Here is a 17,504-nt window from a genome sequence, read left to right on the forward strand (position 1 = left end):
TCATACACACATATATATCTATGGATACCTATATATGTAGATATGTTACATGATTTGACATTGTAAACGATTTTTTAAAGTCTTTGCATAATGAGCCAACATATTCACTTCGGATGTCACTTACATTCAAGTTAGATTTTTAAAAGCCCAAATGATCTTACTTGGAAATTTATGCTTGTCTTTGAGCTCTCCTGTACACACTAACACGCCTATGCCTTCTCTGAAACTCTCCATCCAGGTAAAAAGAGAGACACACGACTGGCCCAAAATCTTGAGTCTGTTTGCTGCCAAAATTGCAATAACACCTTTCCGGAATACACGTATCAATCCTTTGAATGTTTTTTTCTTCATCTTGGCTTCCTCTTGCTTCTTTTCTTCTACTGTTGACAAAGCCTGGGCTAGAGTTCTAACTTCCAATTTTAACAACTCAAAGGTGTTGACCTGCTCCTGGAGAAAATCTCTCTGTGTAGATAAGGCAGATGATCGGCTGTAGAGAGGATAGAAGGCGCCAGCCATCAATGCACAGGCTGCCAGCAAGGAGGTCTTTTCCCTTTTGGTCTGGGATAACAAGTTTTTGAAGTGGGAATTTTCAAACACCAATTGTTCGTGTGACTTCTCAATACGGTTCAATTTTTCCATATTTTTTTCAGCAATTTCTTGAAATTTCTAAAAGAAGAGAAGTCAAATAATATATTTGATCAAGAAACAAATGGGCATTTTAACCCGTCATTAAAAAAAGAAAGGCTTTTGCTGACAACTATTTCTTTTTCTTCCCAAGATCTATGTTCTAAAATATCAAAAAAACACATATGACAGAGCAACAGTGGGCCAAACAGCTTAGATCCAATGTGCACAGGTTTTAAATCCTCTTATGTGGAAGCTTTACATAAAGTAGAACACAGAAATTTTAAAATATTTTGTAAATTTCTTGTACATTTTCACATACATACACATATTCAAAAAAAGAAAATTTCTTCTCTTCTATTCCTCAGTAACAATTATTTCCTATTTTTAAACAGAAATCACACCAGCATTAGAGGCTTTTCTATATGTAAAAAGACAATTTTTTGTCAGAATAGCAAAGGATTAAATAAATAATACAACACACACCATCTGACTATCTGCCACTTACTTACTTACTAGATGAGAAGGGACTGATTCTCAGAATACACTCTCATTTCAGTTTCTTCTTTCCCAAGACAGAAGGCTGCACAAAGCACAGCATCAGTGCTGGGGAAAAAATGCTAATTGTGGGGTGGGCCTGAGCAGCGCTCTGGTCCTTTTTTCCTCATCAAGGTACATATAATTCAAAACTTAATATGGAACACAAAGAAATTTTAACTGCAGGCACTTGATTTTAATCTAGAAATAGACTAGAAAATAAACTAACTCCCATGAAATCTTATGTCTAATCATTAAGGAATTACTGAAGCAAATTTTTAGAAGATAACAGATGTCAACTTTTTTACTGATTCATTTATCATTCAATAAACATTTATCGATTAGTCACTAAATTCCATGTGCTAGGAAAACAGACAAATAAATCAATGATTGTGGTATAACATGATGGTGGAACTACGCTAGATTGCCAGAAATGCATAAAAGGGTAGAGAGGCAGCCGGAAACAGACAGTCCTGGGATAAGGATGAGAAATTAAAACACACCTAGAAACTGATAAAAATCTAGAATATATGACAAAAATACTCCTCTCTATATAGAGAAAACAGGAACACAATGGAATTTTTGGAAAACAGAATTAAGAGGCTAGACTTACACAGCCCATTTTCATTTTAGGGTACCTGGTAGAAGCAGCCGATATCTAAAACATAAAAGAACTCATACAACTCAACAACAACAAACAACTCAATTTAAAAAAATGGGCAGACATCTGAATACACGTTTTTTCCCGAGTACACATGAAAAGGGCCAACAGGCACATGAAAAGATGTTCAACATTGCTAATTATCAGAGAAACGCACATTAAAGCCGCAATGAAATATCATCTCGTTACCTAACCAGGTCCGACTGCCCGAGGTGCAGCGAGCCAAATGGCGAGACAGAGATTTGCAGCAGAGAAAGGGTTTATTCACGAGGCAGCCAAGCGAAGAGATGGGAGAACAAATCTAACATCCACCTCCCCAAAGGCCACGGGCTGGAGACGGTCCTGGGTAAAGCTGAGGTGTGGGGAGCATGAAGAGAGGTAACTGGAGATAAGAAAAAGGTGAGGTATCATCAGTCTGCACAGGCGCAACTAAGCTACGTGCTTCTCCGTGGGACTCACGTTCTGAGGGTGGGGTTTTTGGTCTTCTGACGTCAAGAGTTCACTGAGTGTACATTCAAGCATGCCCATTTGGAGGGATGGTGATCCCGCCAGTCCTAACCAGCTCAGACTCTAACTGGACACAGCTGACTCCAAGTTCCTAAAAAACCAACTCAGGCAAACATCTTTTAGGCTACATAATGCTTAGAGGACAATTTAAAGGAAGTTTGATCAATGAAGGCAGGTTACTGTTAATTATTTATTAAGCAATTTACAGTTTAATGGAGCTAACTGATGACTACCCTTGGTCTCAATCTCATGCCCATTAGAATGGCTATTATCAAAAAGACAACAAATAAGCATTGGTGAAGATGTGGAGGAAAAGGGAATTCACACGCTATTGGTAAGAATGTAAACTGGTGCAGTCACTATGGAAAACAGTATAGAAATTATTCAAAAAATAAGTATATAACTACCATATGATCCAGCTATTCCACTTTTCCATATAAATCGAAATATGGAAAAACTAACTTGAAAAGATATCTTGTTGCATTGCACCCAGCAAGTCTTAAAGTTGCCCAGCCTCAACACTGAGGAGCCTGGAGACAGTGAAAGAGACATCAGTGGTTTGCTACAGCAGTTCCCAACCTTTTTGGCACCACAGACCAGTTTCATGGAAGACAGACAATTTTTGCATGGACTGAGAGTTGGGGAAGATGGTTTTTGGATGATTCAAGCACATTACAATTATTCTGCACTTTATTTCTAATCTAAATGCTGCTGCTGATCTGACCAGCAGGTACCAGTCTGCAGCTTGGAAGTTAGGGACCCTTGATTTATTGGATAGAGGGATCGTACACAAAGGGTCCTGGAGTGACACCCCACCATGTGTGGCAGATGCTGGGCAGGACGTGGGAACAGTCTTTGCTACTCAGGGGAGGAGGCGGCTACCATTTATAGAGGGAATTGACATCAGGTGGGCTCATCAGTTTCCAGGAGCTAATTAAGCCTGATAATTAAGAGAACTGGATATTCATGTGAGTGAAGCAGAGACTGGTCAAACAGGGGGATGTACCGAGAGCAAGAGAACAGCCATCTTGAGTGGCCGAACCATACATATGTTCATCCCTATGTTTATCGCAGCACTATATACAAGAGTCAATATATGCAAACAACCTAAGTGCCCATTAACAGATGAACAGATAAAGAAGATGTGGTCTATACATACAATGCAATACTATTAAACCATAAAAAAAGATGAAAACTAGCCATTTTCAACAACAGGGATGGACCTTGAAGGTATTATGCTAAATGAAGTAAGTCTGACAGAGAAAGACAAATACCATACGATTTCACTCATGTGGAATACAAAATACAAACAAGAACAAAAAAAAATGAAATAAACCAAGCCAAAGCAAACACAGATACAGAATACAGAGTAGTGATTACCAGAGAAAAAGGGTCTGGGGAGGACAAAATGGTTAAAAAGGGGTCAACTGTATGGTGCTGCATGGAAACCAGACTCGTGGAGGTGGGCATGCTATAGTGTATTCAGAAGTTACATTAAAATGTACACGTGAAAAAAAAAATGTACACGTGAAACTTAAATAATGTTATAAATAAGCTACCTCAATTTTTTAAAAGAATATGTGTAAAGTCTACATGTAAGTAAAAAAGCAATCTCTAAAGACTGTTTAATTGTCATATGTTGTCCTAAGTCATTCTTGGTTTGAGTAATTATAATCAAGATAACAAATATTAATGATTATCAAAACAGTCAACTGGGACAATATTGAACTAAATAACTAGAATTAGCAAAGTGAGATATTTGAATTAAGGATTTTAAAATAATGAACTACTTAAATTTTTAAAGCTCTTACTGACAAATGTTAGATTAAGAAAACCACACTAATATTAATGCCGCTGCTGCTGCTGAGTCGCTTCAGTCGTGTCCAACTCTGTGCGACCCCGTAGATGGCAGCCCACCAGGTTCTGCCGTCCCTGGGATTCTCCAGGCAAGAACACTGGAGTGGGTTGCCATTTCCTTCTCCAATGCATGAACAAATACTAAAAGTTTTGATTATTTTTTAACAATTATATTCCCTCATTCCTGGTAGCTCTACTGAAATCCACAATTACAGATCTGACTGCCCATTAGGCCAGTGGTCCCCAACCGTTTTGGCATCAGGCACTGGTTTTGTGGAAGACAATTTTTCCATGGACAGCAGGGGCAGGAGCAAGGGCAGAGATGGTTCTGTCGGCGATACAAGCAATGGGGAGTGATGAGAAGCAGCAGATGAAGCTTTGCTCACTTACCAACCTGCTCCTCACCTCCTGCTGCGCAGTTAGTCCATGGCCCGGGATTTGGGGACCCCTGCAATAGGCACCTTCCCTTAGATACCTCATAAACATCTCAAGTACCACTGTTTTTCCTATTAAATCTGTTTATAATGTTCAATTGTGATGTGATGTCCAACTCTGACACCATGGATTGTAGCCCACCAGGCTTCTCTGTCCATGAGATTTCCCAGAGAAGAATACTGGAGTGGGTTGCCATTTCCTCCTCCAGGGGATCTTCCTGACCCAGGAGTCAAACTGGCATCTCCTGCATTGCCAGGCAGATGCTTCACCACTTAGCTACCTGGGAAGCCCCATGCGTGTGCGCGAATACTCAGTCATTCAGTCCTGTCCGACTCTTTGAAGCCCTACAGACTACAGCCTGCCAGGCTCCTCTGAATTCTGGAATGGGTTGCCATTTTCTCCTCCAAGGGACCTTCCCGACCCAGGGATCAAACACAGCCTCCTACGTCTACTGCACTGCAGGCAAATTCTATACAACTGCACCATCTGGGAAGCCCTCTGTTATTTTGTTTGGTCACTCAGTCATATCCGACTCTTTGCCAGCCCACAGACTGCAGCAAGCCAGACATCCCTGTCCCTCACTATATCCCAGAGTTTGCTCAAACTTATGTCCACTGAGTCGATGATGCCATCCAACCATCTCATCCTCCGTTGCCCCCTTCTCCCTGCCCTCAGTCTTTCCCAGCATCAGGGTCTTTTCCAATGAGTCAGCTCTTCACATCAGCTGGCCAAAGTATTGGAGTTTCAGCTTCAGCATCAGTCCTTCCAATGAATATTAAGGACTGATTTCCTTTAGGATGGACTGGTTGGATCTCCTTGCAGTCCAAGGGACTCTCCAGAGTCTTCTCAAGCACCACAGTTTGAAAGCATCAACTCTTTGGAGCTCAGCCTTCTTTATGGTCCAACTCCCAGGTGGCAATAGTGGTAAAGAACCCATCTGCCAATGCAGGAAATGTAAGAAAATCAGGTTCAATCCCTGGGTTGGAAAAATACCCTGGAGTAGGACATGGCAGTCCACTCCACTATTCTTGCCTGGAAAATCCTATGGACAGAGGAGCCTGGTGGTCTACCGTCCATAGAAGCACAAAGAGTTGGACACTACTGAAGCAACTTAGCATGCATGCATGCTCATATCTACACACGACTACTAAAAAAACCATAGCTTTGACTATATGCACCTTTGTCACAAAGTGATGTCTCTGCTTTTTAATACACTGTCTAGGTTTGTCATAGCTTTTCTCTCATGAAGCAAGCGTCTTAATTTTAAGGTTGCAGTCACTGTCCACAGTGATTTTGGAGCCCAAGAAAAGAAAGTCTGTCACTGCTTCCATATTTTTTCCCATCTATTTGTCATGAAGTGATGGAAACAGATGCCATTTTCTTAGTTTTTTGGATGTTGAGTTTTAAGCTGGCTTTTTCACTCTCTTCTTTCACCTTCATCAAGAGGCTCTTTAGCTCCTCTTCACTTTCTGTCATTAGTGTGGTGTCATCTGCATATCTGAGGTTATTGATACTTGTCCCAGCAATCTTGGTTCTAGCTTGTGATTCATCCAGCCTGGGATTTTGCATGATGTACTCTGAATAAAGTTAAATAAGCAGAGAGACAATATACAACCTTGATGTACTCCTTTACCAATTTTGAACCAGTCTGCTGTTCCATGTCTGGTTCTAACTGTTGCTTCTTGACCTGCATAGAGATTTCTCGGGAGACAGGGAAGGTGGTCTGGTATTCCCATCTCTTTAAGAATTTTCCGGTTTGTTGTGATCCACACAGTCAAAGGCTGCAGCGTAGTCAGTGAAGCAGAAGTATATGTTTTTCTGGAATTCCCTTGCTTTTTCCATGATCCAGCAGATGTTGGCAATTTGATCTCTGGTTCCTCTGCCTTTTCTAAATACAGTTTGTACATGTAGAAGTTCTCGGCTCACGTACTGCTGAAAAATAGCTTGAAGGATTTTGAGCGTGACCTTGCTAGCATGTGAAATGAATGCAGTTGTGCAGTAGTTTGAGCATTCTTTGGCATTGCCCTTCTTTGGGACTGGAATTAAAACTGACCTTTTGCAGTTGTGTGGCCACTGCTGAGTTTACCGAATTTGCTGGCATACTGAGTACACCATTTTAACAGCATCATCTTTTAGGATCTGAAATAGCTCAGCTGAAATTCCATCACCTCCACTAGCTTTGTTTATAGTAATACTTCCTAAGGCCCACTTGACTTCACACTCCAGAAAGCCCTGGGAAGCCCTAAAAGATGTTTATAATAATCTTCTTTATATCAGTAAATTGAACCAACATCTGCCCAATTTTTCAAGTCAAAAACTTTGTAATCAGTCTTAATTCCTCCTCCTTTCACCGTATCCTCTCCATTCCCAAATCAAAACCATCTGCAAGCACAATAGGGCTTATCTACAAAATACATCCTCATTCATCTCCACTGCTACCACCTTAATTCTAATGATCATCAGCACTAACTATTCACCCCCAAACTTCAAAGCTAGTTTCATGTCAAACTGGGTCAATCCAATCCTACTGCTGGAACTCTATCTTTACTGAACCAAGGTCTCCCCTTCAAGTCACAACACTTCCACATGCCTTCTGCAAAGACATCACCATTTCCCAGGATCCTCAACTGGAATGAAAAAGGATATGGGCTGCTCTTCTGCTATCCAGACATGAACCTTACTATACCTTTTCATAATTCATCCATGGTCTGTAGCACCACCAGATGCTGACTTCCCTAATGCTGCTGCTGCTGCGAAGTAACTTCAGTCATGTCCGACTCTGTGCGACCTCATGGACTACAGCCTACCAGGCTCCTCCATCCATGGGATTTTCCAGGCAAGAGTACTGGAGTGGGGTGCCATTGCCTTCTCCGTCCCTAATGCTACTCAAGTTCTAACTATATCCTGAACCCATTTCAGGGTCTATCTATTCCATGACACCTATTACTATCAGTCCTATTCATGTTGACCTTGACCTTCTCTGAACATAATTAAACTACTAGGCACTTAATTCCTACACTGCTACTTACTTGTTTCATGTGTGTTTATCTGCTCTCCCTCAAATACAATAGAGTTTTAGTTCCTAAAGGCCAGGGATTATTTATGCTGGTGCCTGTCATAATGCTTTATACCCTTCAAGTATTTAATAAGTATTAAACATATTAAATAATCCTTTATAAAATGTTCCCTGGTGCTTAGAACAGCACTTTACCCATAATAAGCACTGAGTAAATAGCCAGTGAATAAAAACTTTACAAATATAAAGCAAAAAAAAAATAATCAAAAAAAATATAATTTCTAAATATAATTTGGACCTTATCAACATGTCAAAATTTTGTTTTAAATTAATTCTGATATTCCAGGGAGACCTTCAGGGGTATTGCATTATTTACCATGAATTCTTAAATAACAAAGCTTGTTTGAGGATAAGGCTGGAAATTACTATAAGAGCAAATATGCCTTAAAAAAGAAAACTGGTGTTCTTTACCAAAGAAGATTAAAGGCTAATATTTTTCAAACAAACATAAGGAACATCACCTTCAAATTGAACAAAAGCATTCCTAGTACTGAGATAATCTGCTCCTTGGTGTGTTAATTTCAAAAATAATATTCACAAATTCCCCCTCAAAATACCTTTTAAAAGTTTAACAACCTGAAATTTTTATAAACTTTATATCTTCTACACAGATTTTTTTGACATGCCAAAAATTCTATCTAATTTCATTAGTTTTCCATGACTCTGATAAAGTCAAAGTGCACTGAAAATGAAGGGAACAGGACAGCTTCTTCCCTTAATGAATCACGCACTTACTTCCTGAAATACAGAAGCTTTAAGGGACATCTACTGGCTTTCAGCAACCCATGAACTTTGAGACCTTGGGCCAGAAATCAGACACCTCCCTGTGGAGTAAAACTTTTTTTATCACTTTTACTTGCTGAGTTCTCATTCTTTATGTTGGCAAAAAGACAAATTGCAAACTGGACAGTCAGTGACAAACAGACATCAAAAGGCTTCATTTAAAAGGTTTTATTTTTATGTTACCTATATTTTTTATACAATGGTAGTATTTTAAAATAATAAACATAAATCTGCCTGTTTTTCCTACAATGTAAATGTTTCTCTGTTAAAAAATAAAGCACATTTTGTGGAGAAACTGGAGTCTTCAATACATTGTCAGTGGAAATGTTGAGATGGTGTGCACAGACTTTTGAAAAAGTTTGGCAGTTCTTCAAAAAGTTAAATAAAAAGTTACCACGCAACCCAGCAATTTCATTATCTGGTCTTCCATATATATACTGAAATCCCATAATAGTTATTTACTTACCTTAAAAACACTATCTTCATTTTGGAAGTTTCAGTTCAGTTCAGTTCAGTTACTCAGTCCTGTCTCTTTGCAACCCCATGGACTGTGACACACCAGGCCTCCCTATCTATCACCAACTCCCAGAGTTTACTCAAGCTCATGTCCATTGAGTCGTGATGTCATCCAACCATCTTATCCTTTGTCCTCCCCTTCTCCTCCTGCCTTCAATCTTTCTCGGCATCAGGGTCTTTTCAAATAAGTCAGTTCTTTGCATCAGGTTGCCAAAGTATTAGAGTTTCAGCTTCAGCATCAGTCCTTCCAATGAATATTCAGGATTGATTTCCTTTAGGATGGATTGGTTGGATCTCCCTGCAGTCCAAGAGACTCTCAAGAGTATTCGCCAACACCACAGTTCAAAAGCATCAAATCTTCGGTGCTCAGCTTTCTTTATAATCCAACTCTCACATCCATACATGACTACTGGAAAAACCATAGCTTTGACTAGACAGACCTTTGTTGGCAAAGTAATGTCTCTGCTTTTTAATATGCTGTCTAGGTTGGTCATAGCTTTTCTTCCAAGGAGCAAGTGTCTTTTAATTTCATTTGGAAGTTTAGCACATCAAAAATAATAGGTGTCAAAAATGGTACATGCCTGTGCGTATTCTCTAGTTTCTAAGGCAATACAAATTATAAAAGTATCCAAAGAGGTAGTCAAGCCCTCAAAAGAAAAAGAGTTCTCTTCATCATTTGACTGAAAATAAACTGTCAATACAGGCAAGATGTTTGATTTAGTGATTGTTAAAAGATATTACCTCAGACTGCTAGAAAGTTAGCATGATCAGATCTGTCTCATGTCTCCCTTCCTTATGGGCTTTCAGATCCTGAAAACAAAGCCCAGGTGGCTCTAGTCTCCTCTACGAAGGCTTCAAACTTTAACCACCTTCTCTTCTGAGTTGATAGCACTCTTTTGGCAAGTAATTATGTACAACCTCGTGATAAACCTTCTATTATTTAATTTTTCATATGTTTCTATAGTGCCTCTCCAACTAAATTTGACACTTTTTGAGGAAAATAAGTATTACACCTCTTTGTTAGGATCACAGCACAAAACAGAGGGTTCCATAAATCTTATATATAACATTTATTTAATTAATAATTATATTATGTAAAGTTATTTTGCTATTCTTACCTACGGTAGTAATTTTGCAATATAGTATGCTAAAATTTCAGTCTCTCAGAAAAAAGAAGTCTGAGAAAAACGAGACCAAGAACTATCATCTTTGATTAACAGTGTGGCACTGGTTAGCTTTTTCATACATTATCATATTTAACTACTAAATAAACAAGATTCACTCAGAAAAGTGAGTTCAGGAAATATGAAACTGAGTTGTCACTAGACCTGTTTTCAGATATTACTTCATATACAAAAATAGCATGTTCCTAAAAGAAAGTGTTTAACATGATGCAAAAAAAGACTCCCTGATAAGGATGATGATAATATATTCAAACAGCACATAACATTTACTTTGTAGCTTCTAAATGCCAAACAAGGTGCGAAACATGTCATATCTGTTGTCTCCATTCTAATTCCGACCCTACAACTTCCTCACTACACAAATGAGCAGTTCTCTGAATCTTACTTTTCACATTTGTAAAATATAAATGATATTTAAGTGACTTATCTCACATGTTTATTATGAGGATCATGTAAGAGGAGGCAAGCAAAGGTATGAAAAAGAGTTAAAAACTGGATCAAGCATTATAAAAATTCAGTTGATAGCATTATTATTAATAAAAACAACTTCTAAAACAATTATTTGAAAAGTAGAGAACTTTCCTATATTTCATTAGAGGTGCCCAATCATAACATAATGTGTACCGAACTGTGTCTAACTCCTTGTGAATCATGTCTCCCTATCATTATCAATAATATAAACAAGCTGCACTTTTATCTCTGAATATTTTTCAAATTCAATTTAAAAGTAAAAAAAATTAACATCTAACAACACTTTTTTTTTTAACTTTACAATATTGTATTAGTTTTGCCAAATATCGAAATGAATCCGCCACAGGTATACCTGTGTTCCCCATCCTGAACCCTCTTCCCTCCTCCCTCCCCATACCCTCCCTCTGGGTGGTCCCAGTGCACCAGCCCTGAGTAACTTACTTCTACCCAAATGTACTGTTAATAATGTGATGGAAGAGAAATAAAATGCAATATATTATGATGAACCTGAATTTCTTTGATTTTTGTTCTTCAATTTAAACTCACTTGACTTTACTGTTTCCCTGATAGCTCAGTTGGTAAAGAATCTGCTTGCAATGCAGGAAACCCTGGTTCGATTCCTGGGTTGGGAAGATCCGCTGGAGAAGGGATAGGCTACCCACTCCAGTACTCTTGGGCTTCCCTTGTGGCTCAGCTGGTAAAGAATCCACCTGCAATGTGGGAGACCTGGGTTCCATTCCTGGGTTGGGAAGATCCTCTGGAGAAGGGGACTTCACTAAACTGTCACATAAACCAGAAGTGTTTAAAATAAACATCATATCAAGGGTTAACCATACTTAACTGACAGTGAAAAATCTTTAGTTTTAGAGAGGAAGTTCTTGTTCCAGTAATTTCATCTTTTCAGATAGAAAAGAAACAAGAATATAAATACTAAAATTGACAAAAGTCAGTAAGGCAAGGTACCATGGCACTCAGTCCTGATGCTTTGGGAGGCAAAGATGTTGGAGATATATTTATATGATGGCTCCAAAGTTATTTAAATTCACAAACTACCCAGCCATGTAGCTAGCACATTTCAACTAATACTGAAACCATGCGAGGGCTTCCCAAGTGGCACTAAGAACCCTCCTGCCAACGCAAGAGACATAAGAGACACAGGTTCAATCCCTGGGTCGGGAAGGGCACAGCAACCAACTCTAGTATTCTGGCCTGGAGAATTCCACGGACAGAGGAGCCTAGCAGGCTACAGTCCATAGGGTTGCAGAGTCGGACACGACTGAAACAACTTAAGAAAGTGGAAGTCGCTCAGTCTTGTCTGACTCTTTGCGACCCTATGGACTCTAGCCCACCAGGCTCCTCTGTCCAAGGAATTCTCTAGGCAAGAATACTGGAGTGGGCAGCCATTCCCTTCTCCAGGGGATCTTCCCAACCCAGGGATCGAACCCAGGTCCCCACATTGCAGGTGGAAGCAACTTAGCACATATACAAAAACATGTTAAAAAACAAGCTTCCTACTCTAATTTCATTACCTAACAGCATTCCCACTACCTGCTTTAAAGCTTAAACATCCGAAAGTCTTGCAAATCATTCTGCATTTTTTTAATAAAAGCTATTCATATCCAAAAATTGTTTTTTATTTAACTACCTGTCTTTTACTAACCACTTCTTTACAATAACCAAACACTAAACAGAGACTCTATGGATAAGTCATTTATTTTCCAGCAGATGGTATCTATTAATGGCTATGTTCTCCTGACATATAACATTCTCTACAACCCATAAAGCTATGCAAACCTGTGGATTTTTCCTCTCATGTCCTTATCAACATAATTTTTGAAGTTTAAATAACATAAAATGAAAATATCTTTATCTGCATTGCAGCTTGGGGAAAAAAGCAGAGATACAGAATTAATCATAGGAAAATATCCCAAAATGAAATTTATAGATACTGTAATATGCAATATAATATTAGTTTACTAAATATAAACCCAAATTAAATGCTGCTGTGTATCCAATTATATTTTATGAAAATTCAAATATTGTACATAAATAATACAGACAAATGCCAATATATAATATTAATGTACATTCAGGAATAATGAAAATGATACTTTCAATTTGCATATTCAGGAATCAAAGCCATATGTTACACATTCTTCAGGAAAAAAGTCTTCAGTGAGAGCTGCTCCTAAAACATCAGCATTTGTGATGCTGATTCCTTTACTTGAGAAAGTGAATTGCTATGCCTTCCTGGAGATTTAAAAAGGAAGTGAGTTCAAAACACTGATAGGATAGTTTGAAATCAAGAATTTTGTTCTTTTCTCTCAGGATTGCTTTGACTGTTAGGGGTCTTTTGTGGTTTCACACACATTTTAGGCTTGTTTCTCTTATTTCTATGAAGAATTCCTTAGGTATTTTGATGTGGATTGAACTGAACCTGTAGATCATTTTGGGTAGTATGGTCATCTTAACAATATTAATTCTTCTGATCCATGAACAAGGGATGTCTCTCTCTTTATTTGTATCTTCTATTTCTTTCTGCAAAGTCTTGTCATTTTATTGTCCAGATCTTTTACTTTTCCAGTTAATTTATTCCTAAATATTTTATTGTTTCTGATGCTACTGTGAATGGAATCGTTTTATTTTTCCAAGGCTTCCTCATTAGTGTAAAAGAATGTCACAGATTTCTATAAGTTGATTTTGTTATCTGCCACTTTACTAAAATCATCAATTACAATTAATTACATCAATTACATGTAATTAGTTAATTACAATAGTTTTTGATTGACTCTTTGGGATTTCCTATATGTAAGATCATAGCATCAGCAAGCCATAGTGATAAAAACAATATGGCATTGGCACTAAAACAGACTTCTAGACCAATGGAACCGAATAGACAGTCCAGAATCAAATCCCACCCTATATGGTCAACTAATATTCAACAAGGGAACCAAGAAAACTAATGAGAAAAGGATAGTCTATTCAGCAAATAGTGCTGGAAAAAATGGAGAAACATGTACAGAATAATGAAACTAGACCCTTTACTCATACCACTCACAAAAATTAACTCAAAATGGATCCAAGACTTAAACATAAGACCTAAAACCATAAAACTCCTAAAGAAAACATAGAGATGAAGCCCAAAGATATTTGTCTTGGGAATGATTTTTTTGGGATATGACATCAAAAGCACAAGCAATACAAATAAAAATCAACAAATGGGACTACATCAAATTCAAAAGCTCCTGCCCTGCAAAATAAACCATCAACAAAATGAGGTGATTGCCAACAGACTGGAAGAAAATTTTTACAAATCATGTATCAGATGAGGGGTTAGTATTCAAAATACATAAAGAATTAATACAACTTAATAACCAAAAAAATAGTTTTAAATGGGCAGAAGAACCAAATAGACACTTTTCCAAACAGGACATCAAAATGGTCAACAGACACACATGAGAAGATGCTCAACTTCACTAATCATCAGGGAGAGACAAGCAAAAACCACAATGAGATATCACCTCATACCTGTTAAGATGGCTATCATCAGGAAGACAAGAGACAACAGGGGACAGTGAGGCGTGGTGAAAAAGAAACCCTTACACACTGCCGGAAAGAACGTAAGTTAGTCCAACCACTGTGGAAAACAATATGAAGGGGCCTCAGGAAATTAAAACTAGACCTACCATCCAGGAATTCTGCTTCTCAGAATATACCCAAGGAAATGAAAACAGTAATTCGGTGAGATACCTGCACTCCCGTGTTTACTACAGCGCTATTCACAACAGCCAAAACATGGAAACAACCCAAAAGACCACCAACAAATGAAGGGGTAAAAAAGATTTACATACAGAATGTAATATTTTTCACCCATGAGAAAGGAATATATCCTGCCATTGGTGACAACATGAATGAACCTTGAACATACTATTAAGCAAGACAAGACAGAGAAAGACAAGCACTGTACAACATCACTTATATGTGGAATCTAAAGAAATCAAATGTGCAAAAAAAAACAACAACGTACAAGAGAACTCCCACCAGACTATCAGCTGATTTCTCAACAGAAACTCTACAAGCCAGAATGGAAAGGCATAATATATTTAAAGTGATGAAAGGGAAGAACCAACAACCAAGAATACTCTACCCAGCAAAGACTCTCATTCAGATTTGATGGAGAAATCAAAAGCTTTCCAGACAAGCAAAAATTAAGAGAATTCAGCACCACCAAACCAGCTTTACAACAAATACTAAAGGAACTTCTCTAGGCAGCAAACACAAGTGAAGGAAGAGACCTACAGAAAATAAACCAGAAACAATTAAGAAACAGGTAATAGGATCATGCTGTGTGCTGTGCTCAGGCACTCAGTCATGTCCAACTCTTTGTGACTCCATGGACTGTAGCCTGCCAAGCTCCTCTGTCCATGGAATTCTCCAGGCAAGTAGCCAGTTATTTCTCCAGATCTTCCCGACTCAGGGATCAAACCTAGATCTCCACATTGCAGGCAGATTCTTTACCATCTGATTAGATGTCATGTATGTTCACTGAACATAGACAATAATATGGTACTATAAGCATATAATGCAATAAATATTACAAAGGCAACCTTATCACAATACATTAATATATCAAAGTACTATGATGTATACCTTAAATTTACACCACATTCCATGTCAAATTTATCCCATTTTTTAAAAGTGATAGGAAATGAAGAAAATTGGAAGGTTCACATTACCTGATTTCAAGACCAACCAAAAAATACAAAAATCAAACCAATGTGGTACTGAAAAAAGAATATACATATAAACAAATGGAATAGATGAGAAAGTCTAAAAAATAGACTTGGACAAATGCAACCAACTGATTTCTGACAAAGGCACAAAAGCAATTCAGTAGAAAAAGGATAGTCTTTAAAGAAATAGTGCTAGAACATGGACATCCAAATGCAGGAAAAAAAAAAAACACCAACCCAAGCCTCATATCTTTACAAAAATTAACTCAAAATGGATCACAGACCTATATGTAAAACCTAAAACTATACAAAATCTAGAAAAAAAGCAGGAAGAAATCCTGGTGACCTTGTACTAGGGAAAAGAGTCCTTAGATACAATACTAAAAGCCCAGGCCATAAAAGAAAAATGTATCAAATTGAACTTTATAAATTTAAAACACTTGTTCTGCAAAAGTTCTTTTAAGAGACTTGGAGAGAATACTTGCAAATCACATATCTAACAAATGACTTGTATCCAGAATATATAAACAATGTTTGAAATTCAGCAAGAAGAAAATAAGCAACGTAATTACAAAGTGGGCAAAAGATATGAATAGATAACTCACCAAAGAAGATATACAGATGGCAAATAAGCATATGAAAAATATTCAACATTATTATTCATTAGGGAAAGTCTAAATTAAAACCATAATGATATAGCACTATACACCTATTAGAATAGCTAAAAAGAAAAAGAAAAAAATGATGAAACCACATGCTGGCACAGATGCAAAACAATTAGAACTTTCTTACAAGCCTAGTGAGAAGGCAAAATGATAGCCACTTGGGAAAACAATTTGATAGTTTCTTATAAAGTTAAATACATTCTTACCATAATAACAGAAATCAGACTCCTAAGTATTCACCCTCCAAAAAAAATTTTAACTTATATGCAGAGTACACCGTGTGAAATGCCAGGCTAGATGAAGCACAAGCTGGAATCAAGATTGCCAGGAAAAATATCAATAACCTCAGATACACAGATGACACCACCCTTATGGCAGAAAGTGAAGAAGAACTAAAGAGCCTCTTGATGAAAGTGAAAGAGGAGAGTGAAAAAGTTGGCTTAAAACTCAACATTCAAAAAACTGAAAAAGTTGGCTTAAAACTTAACATTCAGAAGATCATGGCACCTGGTCCCATCACTTCATGGCAAATAGACGGGGAAACAATGGGAACAGTGACAGACTTTATTTTGAGGGGCTCCAAAGTCACTGCAGATGGTAACCGAAGCCATGAAATTAAAAGATGCTTGCTCCTTGGAAGAAAAGCTATGACCAACCTAGACAGCATATTAAAAAGCAGAGATATTACTTTACCCACAAAGGTCTGTCTAATCAAAGCTAAGGTTTTTCCAGTAGTCCTGTATGGATGTGAGAGTTGGACTATAAAGTAAGCTGAGTGCTGAAGAATTGATGGTTTTGAACTGTGGTGTTGGCGAATACTCTTGAGAGTCCCTTGGACTGCAAGGAAATCGAACTAGTCAATCCTAAAAGAAATCAATCCTGAATATTCATTGGAAGGACTTTTGCTGAAGCTGAAACTCCAATACTCTGGCCAGCTGATGTGAAGAACCGACTCATTTGAAAAGACCTTGATGCTGAGAAAGATTGAAGGCAGGAGGAGAAGGGGATGACAGAGGATGAGATGGTTGGATGGCATCACTGACTCTATGGACATGGGTTTGAGTAGGCTCCGGGAGTTGGTGATGGACAGGGAAGCCTAGCAAGCTGAAGTCCACAGGGTTGCAAAGAGTCAAACACGACTGAGAGACTGAATTGAACTGAATGATCCACAAAAACCTACCCATGAATGTTAAAAGCATGTTTAATCATAATAGTAAAAAAAATAAAACAACCCAAAGGCCCATCAGCAAGTACCTAGATAAACAGTGCTACATTCATACAATGGAATATGACTCAGCAGTAAAAAGGAGGGAGCTACCAATACAACCAATAATGTGAACAATTCCCAAACATATTTTGTTGAGTGAAGAAAGACTGAAAATGCTACATACTGTATGATTTCACTTATATAACATACTGAGGCTTCCCTGATAGCTCAAGTGGATAAGAATCCAC

General features: G+C 37.9%; 1 protein-coding gene across 20 annotated transcripts in view; it reads right to left on the minus strand.

Annotated features, from left to right (window-relative positions):
• The window catches only part of CCDC171 (coiled-coil domain containing 171), a 341,946-nt gene that overhangs the window by 188,725 nt on the left and 135,717 nt on the right, over window positions 1–17,504 (minus strand). For all 20 annotated transcript variants that reach the window (XR_008713515.1, XM_055578017.1, XM_055578008.1 and 17 more), the window contains one exon: window positions 162–666. Coding sequence is in view for 19 of the 20 variants with exons in the window: in XM_055578017.1 (XP_055433992.1) it covers window positions 162–666 (505 nt within the window). In the remaining variant the exon portion in view is untranslated. The remainder of the gene's footprint in view (window positions 1–161; window positions 667–17,504) is intronic.

Source organism: Bubalus kerabau, chromosome 4 (assembly GCF_029407905.1).
Source record: "Bubalus kerabau isolate K-KA32 ecotype Philippines breed swamp buffalo chromosome 4, PCC_UOA_SB_1v2, whole genome shotgun sequence".
NCBI classification, from domain to species: domain Eukaryota; kingdom Metazoa; phylum Chordata; class Mammalia; order Artiodactyla; family Bovidae; genus Bubalus; species Bubalus kerabau.